We start from the raw sequence: 15,757 nt of genomic DNA, 5'->3' as shown, positions 1-15,757 counted from the left end.
AAGAATGTGTGTGATCCCCAAATGAAATATCATGCTACTCATCCTTGGTTGTATAATGATCCATGCATAGTGAGGAATTCATGATACCTTTTGTGCAAGCATATGAGGTTGGTTTATGTTGTGTGTTTGATGAGTATATTGTTGAGAGGATTTCTGCAGCAACCAAACATGAGAAAAACTAGTCAACGATTTATATCTCCTCGACACATGCATAATGGCAGCAGATCATAGTGAGCAATGAGGAACCGACACTGATAGGAAAAAGAAATATTTGACTTGTTGCTGCCACAAGAGAGGACCGTCAATTTTTAGTAGATATGTACGTATGATGTACTCCCTCCATCCCATAATATAAGAGCGTTTTTGACACTACACTAGTGTAAAAAACACTCTTATATTATGGGACGGAGGGAGTACTTATGATATTGTTCATTGCAGAACATTTTTAACCTTTCATGCTACATTATTATGTTGTAACCAATAATTGTGCTTCATGCACATGAAATTAGTATTTTTTGTTTAACAATGTTTATTTTTCTTTCGATGTAATAACGCAATTTTAGTATCAAGTGACTGTTTCACATTCTTAAATTCACAATGATCTCAAAGGTTAGATATCCATGATGCAAATAACAAAATTAGAAGCTGGGTGGTGAGTTTTGATTTCTCTTTTGAGAAGACGAGTGTATCATGGAACAAAAAAAATATTTCGAGTGGCTAGAAAGGAAATCTAGCTGACATGTTTGATTGGAATAAAATGTATGTTTTTTCCAAATACGCAACAACAACTTGAATTGCCAAATTTGGCTTATTTGTGGGGCATGTAAAGTGGTATTGCTTTCTCCTTCAGTTATAGGATTCTACATAGCTAAATGACATCCACTCTTTTGAAAATAAACCTTTTAAATCTTTTGATTTTTGACCATAAGGTGACATCAAGAGAGAGGAAGGAGAAAGTGGTGCATGGAAACTTATACATTGGCTATACTATTGCACGGAAACCCAACCCAATGGACGAGCGCCATCATGGTCTAGTCAAATCATAATGTGTGCAGAGACAATGAGATACCCCGGGCACAAGGCAAGGATAATAGTTTAGCTGAATGATGACTATATGCAGTTGACATGTCATCTGAGCCATCATGTATAGTATAGTAAGGTACTACCTCTGTCAGGGTTTATTGGCCCCTTTCATATTTGTGCCAAATTTGTACCTTATATTTGACTGGCAAAATATAGGTTCTATGTAACAAAACTTATAGTGTTGAATTTGCATTTGAAATAAGTTTCCAATGTATCACTTTTATGGGATATAACTTACTTTTTGCTAGTTAAATCGAAGGTCAAAGTTTGACCCAAAATACAAGGAGGACTAATAAACCCGGACAGAGGTAGTAGACTATTGGTTTTCAACATTCTCTCTTGCTCTTTTTTCGTATGTATAATATTTGCCTAGGAGCACACATAGAGCATGACTCTTTCTTGAAAGCTCACCCCTTTGTTTTTTTCTAGATCTCTCCTTCACATATGCAAAAGTGTCATACAAGAGGGTTATAATCTCCTTATTATACTTATTCTTATGAATCTACATTGTACCGTGGACATATCGGTATCTATTTTCTCTGTGAGAAAATGAATGCTTATAACATGTAAAACATTCAAGTCTTGGAGCCCATGGTTGGCAGAGCAATGGTGAGCACTCCTACTTTTGTTGTTTCTTCGCTAGCATCGGGATTAATGCCGAGACTTGGGCCATACTTGACACAACCCAGGCCCGACATGACCCAATGGTTGATGTGCCAGGCTGGCATGGCCCAAGGTAGCATGTTGTCCTGGGCCTAAGAGCTGAGTGCAATGGGCAACACGACCCTAGACTACATGCTGGGCCAGCACGAACACGACCTGACATGGTGAAGGCCCACAATGTCATATATGATTGTAGAGAGCACCACTGTCTCTCCCAACACATCTAAACACACTATAGTTTGCATTATACATCAAGTGAAAGCTAGACAGAATATCTAGTGATACCAATACTAGAATACACTCATGTTCCCATTCTAAAAGTATCAAATTTTGTTGTGTTAAAAAGTTCTGATTTTTTTGGGGATGTCCACAGGACACGTATGTGCAATTCCTGAAAAATTCAAGTCATAATTCAAAATCCATAAAGAGACACAACAAAGACAAATCCAGCATGAAGAGTGTCAAATTTTTATTTCTGTCTTTTTTGACACTATTGATGCTGGATTTATATTTGTTCGGTATCTTTTCTGTATTTAGAATTTTGATTTAAAAAAACTTAGGCATTATAGACATATATCTTGTGAACATATTTTTTTTGACACACTTAACTTTGATGTTTTCAAAGTGTGCTGATATCACCTGATACTTCCCCACAAGTTCTTCTAAAAAAGACTATGCGTGAAAGCCACATAGCTTTGACTGGTCAAAATCAGATCCCAAATCATGTACTAGTATTCCTCTTTCTCTCCCTTATCTCGTCTCTCTCTCGATAACTTCACCCTGGACCTCAGCGCCGCCACCTCCGTCTCCATCGCATTCCCTGCTGCGCTGCCCGCGAGCATCCCCCCAGAGTCCACCTCGATGTCACGGGCGCCCGTCGCCGCGCCTCAGGGCACTCGGCGACCACAGCAGCAGCGGCCATGGCGGACGGTGGCCACCGCGGAGCCCGGGCGCCTCGTTGCGTCGCGCGGCGCCCAGCTAATCAGCGACGATCTGCTTGAGCGTGACCACGACGACAGAGTCCCTGGCGGGGCGGCAGGAGCCGGCACGGTCTGACGACAGCACGACACGACAGGCTGGCCCGAGCCCAACGCGGCCCGGCCCGAAGCACGGACGCGCCGTGCCGGGCTAGCCCGACCCGGCCCAAGTCTCCGCATAACTCGAACATGGATGCTCTCTGGATCTGGGGATGGTCAGCTTGTCTTGTTGTCCATCCTCACCTTGCAGCGTCCGTCCACTCTTGTCCGGCGTCACAGCTCACTCCTTCACCAGCAGGCAGGAGCTAGTGCTGCTGCGCGTTGGCCATGGCAGCGATGAAGCCCGTCCTGTACAGCGCGGCGATCAGCTCCTGCTCCTACCGGGTCCGCATCGCCCTCACCCTCAAAGGTAACCAAAAAACAGAGCCACCACCCATCGAATCCTTGTTCCCCTTGCAGAGAGCTACCACCATGTTCACTGAAAGTAACTGGGAAGATTTCTTTGGGGGTTAGCGATCAGGTGTATGCCATGGTCGTTCCCAAGTGGTGGCGATCTCTTTCCTATGATGAATCCGGGCACAATCCATCGTTGCTTTAGTCCAAAAGGTCTTTGTGGGGATGATTAGTTCCTTTGCTTCCAGGGATTTGTAGCTACTGCTATGAGTGAACCAACTATTTGACTTGTGGAAATGTTGGTCCAGCCGTCGTGGGGTCAAGTAAAAATGCGCAGCTTTGCATATGTTAAAATGGAGTATTTAAATCCTTATTAACCCAAAGTTGGAGTAGGCAGAGCCAATGGCTTTGTTTAGGATATACTAGTATAATTGTAACGAAACTCGATCAACCCAAAATATATTATAAAGTCTCAGTATTGCTAAAACCCGACCGCCAGTTGAAGCACTCAAGTTTAAAGCATTTCTATTGAAAATTTTCATTGTTATTTGCTAACTGTACTATCTTCTCCATAATGAAGGCGTGGAATATGAGTACAGGGCGGTGGCATGGAATGATACAGGTTAGTAGCAAGAAACGCCTTTTTCTTTTACAATTATACACTCTTTGTCTGGAAGAGGGCGATACATAGTGTCAAATAATTGTGCGGCATAGTTAATCGATAAGTTGCAACATCAGGAAATTATCCTGACTAATAGTTCTAGCTATAGTAGCAGTGATCAGCATCTAAAATTATTGGTTCATTGCATACTGCTGATCCCTATTAACAGAAGAGATACAGACAATACGTAGAGCATTACAGTGATATCAGGATTAAACTCGTGCTGCATACTCTGCTGGATCAAAGGGGAGAACTGAATACGAGTACCTTCCGAGATATTTCTCGTTTTTGCAATTATGATTACTGTGGAGTTCCCTTTCTGTTGAGTAGGTATAGTTTGTTGAGTATATACTACTTTGACTGTTCTTCTTGTGATCATCTTGTAGAGTATGAGAAAATCAATCCAATTAAGTATGTGCCAGCACTACAAGATGGGGACATATTGGTTTCAGACTCTCTTGCAATCATATTGGTGAATAGTAGCTCCTCGTCATGTTTCTTATTGTTTGTGCTCCAGCCTTCTAGTGCTATTGACAACACAATTTCTTGCTTTCTGTTGAATAGTATCTGGAAGACAAATATCCCCAGCACCCTCTTTTACCTCAAGATCTGAAAAGGAAGGCTCTTAATCTGCAGGTACATGTTCTGCCAGTAGTCGTTTGAGTACTGACTTTAACTCATTCTTCTGTTCTCTGATTTTATAAACTGAAACCAACTGTTTCGATAAAGGGACCTTATACTGAAACCAACTGAAGTGTTCAATCAGTTTTCCATGCTATGTTTGCACCATACACTTAATGCTGAAAAGGGGAAAGGAGCAGCAAAGTTCTAGAAATGTCATGCTTCTGGTTACTTGTTTAATTATGCCAAACAAATGCACATTTATGGATTTCTTATTTTTTGCAGATTGCAAACATTGTGTGCTCGAGCATTCAACCTCTTCAGTGTTACGCTGTTATCGTAAGGTCACTTACACTCAGCTGTTGTTTGGCAAAACGTTGTTCTAAAATACTGGTGCAATATTCCAAACACAACCTTATTGTGAGCTATTTGTATCTAGGGGTTGATTAATGGCAAATTGGCCTCCGATGAGAGCCTTCAGATAGTGCATCATTACATTGACAAGGGATTTAGAGGTATGGTTTCCAACGCTCTGTTATCGACTTTTCTGTTTAACAGCATATCACCCATGTTTCCTTCAGCACATTTCTCTTACAACTCCAAAAGCAAAAGTTTACCATAACAAAGGGTGCTGTAGTACTCAACATTTTTGTCTCTTTCGTCATAGCAATTGAAAAACTTCTGGAAGGATGTGACAGTAAATTTGCTACTGGAGATGAAGTCCAACTGGTTTGTGCTTTGTGCTCAATTTTGTTTTTTGTTTTGATAAATATCGTGTTTATTCTAACAATATACTCCCTCCGTTTCAAAATAGATGACTCAACTTTGTACTAAAGTTAGTACAAAGTTGAGTCATCTATTTTGGAACGGAGGAAGCATATTTTAGATCAAGTCATTCTATTTCTCGACAACTTCCTGATACACTGATTATGCCCTCTCTGCTATATGCCTAAGATAGCAGATGCATTACAATTTGATTATCAATTCAGTCCCAGCTGGACACTTTAATTACTGAACCGTTCATTGTAAGTTATTGACTAGTCTGTCCTTGTATATTTTGTTTCGCTGTACAGGCGGACGTGTTCCTTGCGCCCCAGATACACGCTGGCATGACGCGCTTCGACATCGACATGGTACGGAACCTCTGATCTGTTGTTTCAGTCTTCCACATGTAGAAATAAATCATCACCCTTGAATCAACTTCCTATGCTTATCTGCTGATAAGAAGCAATTGTTTCCTCGCAGTCGAAATATCCACATTTGGAGAGATTTTACAAAGCATACATGGAAATCCCAGCATTTCAAGCGGCACGCCCTGAAAACCAGCCAGACGCGCCTTCGCTCCCTCAGTGAAAAATGCAGCTATTTTTCGAGGCGTTTGTACTTTGTAATAAAACTCTGAGGTTCTTCTGGTGTCCATGGATGTACAAGAAGCTCGGTCTTGTAGAAGTGAATTAGTTGAGAATAATGCAATTCCCCTCAATGGGAAAAGAATATCAGGCTGCAGTTGATTTATCTGTATGTGCACTTCAGGTAAAGCAGGGCAGTCCAGTACTCTATCAGTGTGCTCATGAGTAATAAAATTGGAATGTCGTCTGTGTGTACTGCTGGGGTGAACATAGTGATGGTCTTCAACTCTGGATTGCCGATTTCAATATTTATATTTCGCCTATTTTCTCTGTGCAGTTGAAAAAACTGTAAAATATACTGCGAGGTTCCATTCGTTCGCGTCCAACCAAGGAGAATAACCTGGCGGCTTATGCCCCTGGAATCGAGTCCGCAGGCTGTTACATATGGATTTGGGCTGGAAGTAGCGTGTTTTGTGAATACGAGCAGCACGAAAGTCAGGGGAGAGAGGACAGGAACGTTTGATTCTTGGGTGTATATACATCCTATATGAAAAATCTTTAGTAATTCAATAAAAGGTAAAAAGAAATTGAAAATATTTTTGAAATAAACTTGGTCTTCCATTGTACTCGTAAAAATAATTCCATGAAAGAAAAACCGTCGTTGACTTCACGGTGAAAAAACAAAACATTAGGCCAAAAAAGTGTGAACAATGACTTCTATGTAGCAATAAGTTTTTTTTTTTCATACTGAAGTCAACGGTGATTTTTTATTCATGAAAATTTATATACTAGTGCAAAAGTAAGTCAAGATTATTCCAAAAAGAACTCTGGATTTTCTTTAATTCTAAAAAAAATCATATTAAGTTTATATACACCAAGGAATCAAAGGGCTTTTCCCGGGGAGAGAGAGGTATAGACACGCGCGTGCCTACACCATACGAAGAAGGAAGAATAAACAGGGGTAGATATGATCTAGAACAACGTTTCGATTGGCTATGTCTACGATTAGGGTGGTAGGCATAAGTTGAAGCTTTATGAACACCGTTCTACTCCCGTGGTCCTGAATAATCTACACACTAAAATACGGCTAACTACACTCATTTCAGCAACAGTTAATTTCGGACGAGGTAGCACACTAGGGACCACTATTGATATTTTTGTTAGATTGTATACTTTACAAATATCTATCATGATATCTAATTATATTAATTTATATATGAACACACACACATGCAAATATATTTTATATAATATATAGGTAATGTTTTTTAAAAAATGATTTTTTTGTTATATCATACAATTTAATTTAGGAGAAATTAAATTTTAGTGATATATAATAAAACTTCATAATGCGCTATAATTATTATTGAAAAACACTTCTATGTTGTTACTTATGCTCGCTAAGGAATGGAAAAATTGTATTAAGTAAAACTATGGTATCATACAACTAGTTTAAATAAGTATAAAAGTTTATTATAAAAATATATATTAACATGCTTTAAGTCCAAAAAATATTCTGGTTTATTTGGTCCAACCAAATTAAGTTTTGGACATTGTCCATCCACTTGCGAGCCTGTTATTCTCTGCTCTTGACGTTTTATCCCGTTTTCATTTATTTGGCCCAAACTTTTTCAAAATAGAATTTTTTGTTGATATAATTTATTTCCGTTCATATTAATTGCCCGCTAGGCTCTCTCAAGCACACAACTACGGGTCAATGCAAATGTGTATATGTTTATAATAAAACATTTTGAATAGAGCCCTACATTTTGGAGGATCATGAACACTAAGCAGTTTGGGTCAGAGAACCCATACTCTTACATGGCTGTACATCCCGGTCATGGTCACCACGAAATTGATATCATATTCGAGTTTGCATATGTGGTCGTCTTTATTATCCACGTCCTCACCGACTTTTATTGAAACACTCTCATCGACATCATCATTGTTGTGGTCACAAGCATGGCGTTGCTTGGATGGTTGTTTAACATGGTAGTCTTCAGGAACGTGTGGTCACACACTTATATGGGATGGACGACAATATTTTTTGGCGTCACCATGTATCTGATGCCTATCTTCGAAACGGTAACTAAGCATAATCACATTCCATACTATGGTGTCTTGACAAAGTTATGCACTAATTTGTTTGTGAGTGAGTTTGCATAACTTTGCTTTGAAGAATGCCGATCTAGGTAGATTCTCACTGTTCTAGTCTGCGGTAACTATGGCAAATGGACAATGTGGACTGCATATGCCCTTGTGGGCCGGAACATAACATGGTTGGTATTGATTTGGCTATGGCTACATGCATTCTTATACTGTGAAGTGTGTATCTCGCTCAACGTGAATGTATCTTCCATCTCACTAAAGGATTTCCTGACACGTGCAGCTACTGGGTCAACTCATTTTCGTCTATTTTTTCTTTGCTAGGTTTTGATTGAGTTCATTGGGTTCCGCTAGGTTTCGTTCGTTGTGTCTTTTCGTTGTTTTTCTTTTTGGTGTTTTTGTTTCTTCACTGGTTTTTCTTTACTTTTCTGTTTTCCTTTGGTTTTTGACCAGTTTTGTTCATTACTTTCTCGATTTTCACTGATTTTTCTTCCTTTGTTTGTTTTTCAGTGGTTTTCTCTCTTTCTTGGGTTTCTTTATTTTCTTTGGGTTTATTTTGTTTATTTGCCGCCTTCCATCGGGGTTTCTTTATTTTCTTTGGGTTTCTTTTTTGGTTTTATCGGTTTTCCTAGTTTTCACAACCGTTCCACTGTTTGGCATCAATTTCTTTAGTTTTTTTCCTCGTTTTGTTTTTCATTTTTTTTAGTTTTATTTGTTTCTATACTTGTTTATCTTAGGCTTTTTTCGTCTTCATTTTTCACTATGTTCCACTATTTTGCACCAGTTTCTTTGCTTTTCCCTTTCCCTTTCCCTTTCCCTTCTCTTTTTATTTGGTTTTCTTTGTTTCTTTCCGGTTTTTTGGTTTATTGACAACACAATTTCTTGCTTTCTGTTGAGTAGTATCTCGAAAACAAATATCCCCAACACCCTCTTTTACCTCAAGATCTGAAAAGGAAGGCTCTTATGTAGGAATTGATGACCCACAAGTATAGGGGATCAATTGTAGCTCTTTTCGATAAGTAAGAGCGTCGAACCCAACGAGAAGCAGAACAAAATGACAAGTAGTTTTCAGTAAGGTAATATCTGCAAGTGCCGAAATTGTAAGTAGTAGAGTAGTTTGATAGTAAGATAATTTGTAACGAGCAAGTAACGATAGTAGTAGCAAAATTGCAGCAAGGTAGCCCAATACTTTTGAGGCAAAGGACATGCCAAAACGGTCTCTTATGATAAGCAAAGTGTTCTTGAAGGTACATGTGAATTTCATCTAGTCACTTTCATCTTGTTGGTTTAATTCGTGTTCGCTACTTTGATAATTTGATATGTGGGTGGACTGGTGCTTAGGTGTTGTTCTTACTTGAACAAACCTCCTACTTATGATTAACCCTCCCGCAAGCATCCGTGATACGTCTCCGTCGTATCTACTTTTCCAAACACTTTTGCCCTTGTTTTGGACTCCAACTTGTATGATTTGAATGGAACTAACCGGGACTGACGCTGTTTTCAGCAGAATTGCCATGGTGTTGTTTTATGTGCAGAAAACAAATATTCTCGGAATGACCTGAAACTCCACGGAACATCTTAGAAAAAATAATAAAAAATCCTCGCCAAATATGAAGACCAGGGGGCCCACACCCTTCTCACGAGGGTGGGCCCCCCTAGGGTGCCCCCCTCTACCTCGTGGGCCCCTTGGATGCCTTCCGACGCCAACTCCAACTCTATATATTTGCTTTCGGAGAGAAAAAATCAGAGAGAAGAAATCATCGCGTTTTACGATACGGAGCCGCCGCCAAGCCCTAAAACCTCTCGAGAGGGCTGATCTGGAGTCCGTTCGGGGCTCCGGAGAGGGGGATTCGTCGCCGTCGTCATCATCAACCATCCTCCATCACCAATTTCATGATGCTCACCGCCGTGCGTGAGTAATTCCATCGTAGGCTTGCTGGACGGTGATGGGTTGGATGAGATTTGTCATGTAATCGAGTTAGTTTTGTTAGGGTTTGATCCCTAGTATCCATTATGTTCTGAGATTGATGTTGCTATGACTTTGCTATGCTTAATGCTTGTCACTAGGGCCCGAGTGCCATGATTTCAGATCTGAACCTATTATGTTTTTCTGAATATATGTGAGTTCTTGATCCTATCTTGGAAGTCTATAGTCACCTACTATGCGTTATGATCCGGCAACCCCGAAGTGACAATAATCGGGACCACTCCCAGTGATGACCATAGTTTAAGGAGTTCATGTATTCACTATGTGCTAATGCTTTGTTCCGGTTCTTTATTAAAAGGAGGCCTTAATATCCCTTAGTTTCCAATAGGACCCCGCTGCCACGGAAGGGTAGGACAAAAGATGTCATGCAAGTTCTTTTCCATAAGCATGTATGACTATATACGGAATACATGCATACATTACATTGATGAATTGGAGCTAGTTCTGTGTCACCCTATGTTATGACTGTTACATGATGAACCGCATCTGGCATAATTATCCATCACTGATCCGGTGCCTACGGTTTTTCCATATACTGGTTTACGCTTATATACTTTCCCGCTGCTACTGTTACAATCACTACAAAATACCAAAAACATTACTTTTGCCGTCTTTACTTTTGTTGCCGCTACCACCACTATCATATTACTGTGCTACTAAACACTTTGCTGCAGATACTAAGTTTCCAGGTGTGGTTGAATTGACAACTCAGCTGCTAATACTTGAGAATATTCTTTGGCTCCCCTTGTGTCGAATCAATAAATTTGGGTTGAATAGTCTACCCTCGAAAGCTGTTGCAATCCCCTATACTCATGGGTTATCAAGACAGATTTCTGGCGCCGTTGCCGGGGAGCATAGCTCTATTCTTTGAGTCACTTGGGATTTATATCTACTGGACACTATGAAGAACTTGAGAGATCCAAAAACCAAGATCTATCCCTCAACTACGAGGGGAGGTAAGGAACTGCCATCTAGCTCTGCACTTGATTCACCTTATGTTATGAACAAGTTTGTGACACCTACACCTGCTTCTGTTATTCGTTCTGATATGTCACATGTTATTGATGATGCCACTTCTGCTATGCATGATACTTATGATGAAACTGCTTCTATGCCTGATACTACTGTGCCCCTTGGTGAATTTCTTGATGAACAAATTGCTAGGGCTAGAGAAAAAGAAATTATTGAATCTGAATACGATGATGATAGTGATGATGAAAATATGCCTGTTATTCCTGAGGGCTATCTTTTTGATATGGAATCTTCTGCCGCTATTTAGCTTGCAAAGATAGATATGAGCTTAATAGGTTATTAGTTAAATGGAACAAAGAATCACTTAGAGATAAAATGAAACCTGACCCTGCTTTTGCTACTTCACCCATATGTGTTCCTGATAAGGATTATGAATTCTCTGTTGATCCTGATATAATTACTTTGGTTGAATCTGATCCGTTCTATGGCTATGAATCTGAAACTGTTGTGGCACATCTTACTAAGTTAAATGATATAGCCGCCCTGTTCACTAATGATGAGAGATCGCGTTACTTTTATATACTCAAAATATTTCCGTTCTCATTAAAGGGTGATGCTAAGATCTGGTTTAATTCTCTTGATCCTGGTTGTGTGCATAGTCCCCAGGATATGATTTATTACTTCTCTGCTAAATAATTCCCTGCTCATAAGAAACAAGCTGCTTTGAGGGAAATATACAACTTCGTGCAAATTAAAGAAGAGAGTCTCCCACAAGCTTGGGGGAGGCTTCTCAAGTTACTTAATGCTTTGCCTGATCATCTTGTTAAGAAACCTGAAGTACTTGATATCTTTTATAATGGACTAACCGATGCTTCCAGAGATTACCTGGATAGTTGTGCTGGTTCTCTTTTCAGGGAAAGAACACCGGATGAAGCTGAAATTCTATTGAATAATATGTCGACAAATGAAAATAATTGGGCACCTCCTGAGCCAACTCCTACTCCAATTACTAAGCCTATTCCTAAACCAACTCCGAAGAAGAGAGGTGTTTTATTCCTCAGTCCCGAAGATATGCAAGAGGCAAAGAAATCTATGAAAGAGAAAGGTATTAAAGCTGAAGACGTTAAGAATTTACCTCCTATTGAAGAAATACATGGTCTTAATTCACCGCCTGTTGAAGAAACATATGATCTCAATTCTTTATTTACTGAAGAACCTCCTGATCCTGATATCCTGACACAGGTACTGAAGGTAAATTCTCTCTATAGATATGATAAAGCTGAAATTCCTCCTACTAAAATTGCTAGTTAGTGCTTGGATGAGTTTGATAACTTTATGTTTAAGCAAGACGACTTCAATGCTTATTTTGGTAGACAATTAAAAGAAAATGCTTATATGATTAGACGCTTGGGTGATTATATGGCTAATATTAAAGGTGAACTTAAACTTGTTAGCAAACATGCTTCTATGGTTACCACTCAAGTAGAACAAGTACTTAAGGCTCAAAAAGAAGTGCTTGATGAAATGAATAGTAAGAAAAATGATTATGCTGTTAGAGTGGCTACTAGAACTGGTAGAATGACTCAGGAACCTTTGTATCCTGAAGGCCACCCTAAGAGAATCGAGCAAGATTCTCAAAGAAATAATATTGATGTTCCTAGTTCTTCTAAAAAGAAGAAGAAGAAAAATGATAGAACTGTACAAACTTCTAGTGAACCTATTGCTGAACCACCTGATAATCCAAATGATATCTCTATGTCTGATGCTGAAACACAATCTGGTAATGAACATGAACCTAATGAAAATATTAATAACGATGTTCATGATAATGCTCAACCTAGTAATGATAATGATGTAGAAATTGAACCTGATGTTGATCTTGATAACCCACAATCAAAGAATCAACGTTATGATAAAAGAGACTTTGTTGCTAGGAAACATGGTAAAGAAAGGGAACCTTGGGTTCAGAAACCCATGCCTTTTCCTCCAAAACCATCCAAGAAAAAGGATGATGAGGATTTTGAGCGCTTTGCTGAAATGATTAGGCCTATATTTTTGCGCATGCGATTAACTGATGTGCTCAAAACAAATCCTTATGCTAGATATATGAAGGATATCATTACAAATAAAAGAAAGATACTGGAAGCTGAGATTTCCACCATGCTTGCTAATTATAGTTTTAAGGGTGGAATACCAAAGAAACTTGGAGACCCCGGAGTACCTACTATACCTTGCTCCATTAAAAGAAATTATATTAAAACTGCTTTATGTGATCTTGGAGCCGGTGTTAGTGTTATGCCTCTCTCTTTATATCGTAGACTTGACTTGAATAAGCTGACACCTACTGAAATATCTTTGCAAATGGCTGATAAATCAACTGCTATACCTGTCGGTATTTGTGAGGATGTGCCCGTTGTAGTTGCAAACGTTACTATTTTAACGGACTTTGTTATACTTGATATTCCCGAGGATGATAGTATGTCTATTATTCTCGGAAGACCTTTTCTTAATACTGCAGGGGCTGTTATTGCTTGCAACAAAGGCAATGTCACTTTTCATGTTAATGGTAATGAGCATACGGTACACTTTCCGAGGAAACAACCTCAAGTTCATAGTATCAATTCTATTGGAAAAATTCCATCGATTATATTTGGAGGTTTTGAATTTCCTCTTCCTACTGTCAAAAAGAAATATGATATACTTATTATTGGGGATGTGCATATCCCCATTGAGTTAACTTAGTGCTATTCGAAATTTCTTCGGTTTCATGATTATCGGAATGAGTTTGTTAACAAGACTTGATCAACCTTATTAGTGGATTCTTTTTGATGAGCATGAGATGGATGAAACTAGAAGCACAACCTTCTATACCCTCTCTATACTTTCTGTTATTTACATTAAATAAAGTAAAAATAGTATTTTTCTGTCTGTTTCCTGACTTATCTGTGCAACATAAAAATATCCCGAAAATAAAAGTCCTCAGAGTGACATGCCAATTTAATATGATTTTTTCGGGAATATTTGAGGATTTACTGTGCAAAAATTACCGCCGAAGGAGCTGCCACTGGCCACGAGGGTGGTGGGCGCGCCCCCACCTCTAGGGCGCGCCCCCTGCCTCGTGGGCCCACGGTGGCCCTCCTCCACTTATCCCAGCACCCATCTTCTTCCTCCGTCTCACACAAACCCGAAAAACTAACTCAAGCACGAGTTCCAGCCACTTTTGCTGTGATTTTTGATCTCCTTGCTCAAAGCACCTCTCGCAAAACTGCTTGGGGAGATTGTTCCTTGGTATGTGACTCCTTCATTGGTCCAATTAGTTTTTGTTCTAGTGCTTTATTCTTTGCAAATTTGTGCTGCATAGGTGACCATGTTCTTGAGCTTGCATGTCGAATTTCTATGGTTCCAAGTAGTTCTAATGCTTGAGATGGGCTCTAGGCACTTGTAGGAGTAGTTGCTATCAATATTATTGAAGTTGGTTCACTTTTGTTTGAAGTTACTAAAAATTTCAGATTATTTCAGAAAAATAATGAGGAGATTTTTGAGGGGCTCATCGACCCAAAGCTCGAAGGAAAAGGCACCGAAGCCTAAGTATAATTTGCCGCGCACCGCGGAGATTCGGGCGTGTGAATGGCCTTCTGATGATTTCTTGAGAGCAGCCGGTATCTATGAAGATTTTCATGAATTGGCTCACAATGCAGGCCTCACCGCTTTCCTCCACGACCAATGCGATCAGTATCTCTTACTCACAAATACTTTTGTCCAAAACTTTCATTTTCATTGTAGGAACTCACCACCTACGGTGGAGTTTCATTTATATGATGAACATAAAGAGATGTCACTTTATGATTTCTGTTGGATTTGTTTAGTCACTTTTGAGGGCAAGACAGAAGAACCACATCATGATGATGTGGCTGGGTTTATTGATAGTATCACTGTAGGAGAAACTAGGAAGGTTTCGATGCACGAATCACTAGCATACATTTTCCTGTTTTATGTTACTTTGCATTATTTGCTAGTCGTTGTTTAATTGGACGCGGAAACTATGGAAACCTTAGTATCCCTGATATAATTATTCTGCACCACGGTTTATACAGTGATAACACTTTTAGTATGGGCGGTATTATTGCTAGATGGTTAAGTATGAACTGTACTAAGGGTCCCATCTTTGGAGGCATCTATGCTACACGCCTAGCTGCACATTTTAACATACCTATTAGGCATGCTAAGAAGGAAGAAAAGATGCTGCCCCGTGTTTATCTAGATCATAAAAGTATGGTGGCACACGATTTTATTGTTAAGAATAGGACAGGAGAGCTTAAATATCAATTGTTCTTTAACAAATATCATCCTGAAACTATTATCCTACCTGCTCCTTCTTTGTTTGATTTGACTGTAGGCACGTACCTTGTTCCGTTGACGACTATTCACGCCTACCGGAATCCTGCACCAGCCAAGGAGCTATAACCGGAACCACAATTTGATCCTTCACGGCAGTCTAACTATCAGTGGGATCCGGAGATGATTGCCAGCCAGTGGCAATCGGAGCCTTCTTCTTCCTCATCACAGTACGACCCCAACAACTATTATTATGGATATCCGCCAGGCCAGCCGTGGCCATAGACCAACTTAGGCCAAAAGCCTAAGCTTGGGGGAGTACGTATTTCTCACCGACATTACATTTATGTTCACACACACTCATTGCTAGATGTCGGTGCTCATACTTTTTCACTGTAATATCCATGCTAGTTTATTTTCTTTTTCCTGCTTTCTTCTTGTGTGTTTGTTAAACCTTAAGAAAAACAAAGAAAATTAGTAGTAGTTATTTTTCTGCTGTAGTAGTAATAATTAAAAAGAAAACCCAAAAATATTTCCTGTTCTTCTTTTGCTTGTTGGGAGCTTTCCCGTGTAAATAGTTTTATTTCTTTTCTTTTCTTTGGGGGTCAGT

At 39.5% G+C, this 15,757-nt stretch overlaps 1 protein-coding gene and 1 pseudogene across 1 annotated transcript; both read left to right on the top strand.

Moving 5' to 3' along the window:
• The first annotated feature begins 2,579 nt into the window (after positions 1–2,579).
• On the top strand, positions 2,580–6,002 carry LOC119331711 (glutathione S-transferase-like). Its single transcript, XM_037604877.1, has 9 exons — positions 2,580–3,132; positions 3,697–3,738; positions 4,164–4,249; positions 4,342–4,413; positions 4,684–4,737; positions 4,838–4,913; positions 5,066–5,127; positions 5,472–5,531; positions 5,644–6,002. Exons 1-9 carry the CDS (start codon positions 3,051–3,053, stop codon positions 5,749–5,751), a joined length of 642 nt encoding a protein of 213 aa, XP_037460774.1. The 5' UTR covers positions 2,580–3,050; the 3' UTR covers positions 5,752–6,002.
• LOC119333856 overlaps positions 5,881–15,757 on the top strand; it is a 37,981-nt pseudogene continuing 28,104 nt past the window's right edge.

The sequence above is a fragment of the Triticum dicoccoides genome, chromosome 7A (genome assembly GCF_002162155.2).
Source record: "Triticum dicoccoides isolate Atlit2015 ecotype Zavitan chromosome 7A, WEW_v2.0, whole genome shotgun sequence".
Lineage (NCBI taxonomy): Eukaryota > Viridiplantae > Streptophyta > Magnoliopsida > Poales > Poaceae > Triticum > Triticum dicoccoides.
Note: the sequence above shows the minus strand (reverse complement) of the source record. Positions and strands in the feature narration are given on the sequence as shown.

Excerpts from the sequence above, each read along its gene's own strand:
- LOC119331711 (XM_037604877.1), top strand. The coding sequence starts at position 3,051 with ATGGCAGCGATGAAGCCCGTCCTGTACAGCGCGGCGATCAGCTCCTGC. Across the intron at positions 3,133-3,696 it reads CATCGCCCTCACCCTCAAAG|GCGTGGAATATGAGTACAGG; the intron begins GTAACCAAAAAA and ends TCCATAATGAAG. Across the intron at positions 4,250-4,341 it reads ACTCTCTTGCAATCATATTG|TATCTGGAAGACAAATATCC; the intron begins GTGAATAGTAGC and ends TCTGTTGAATAG.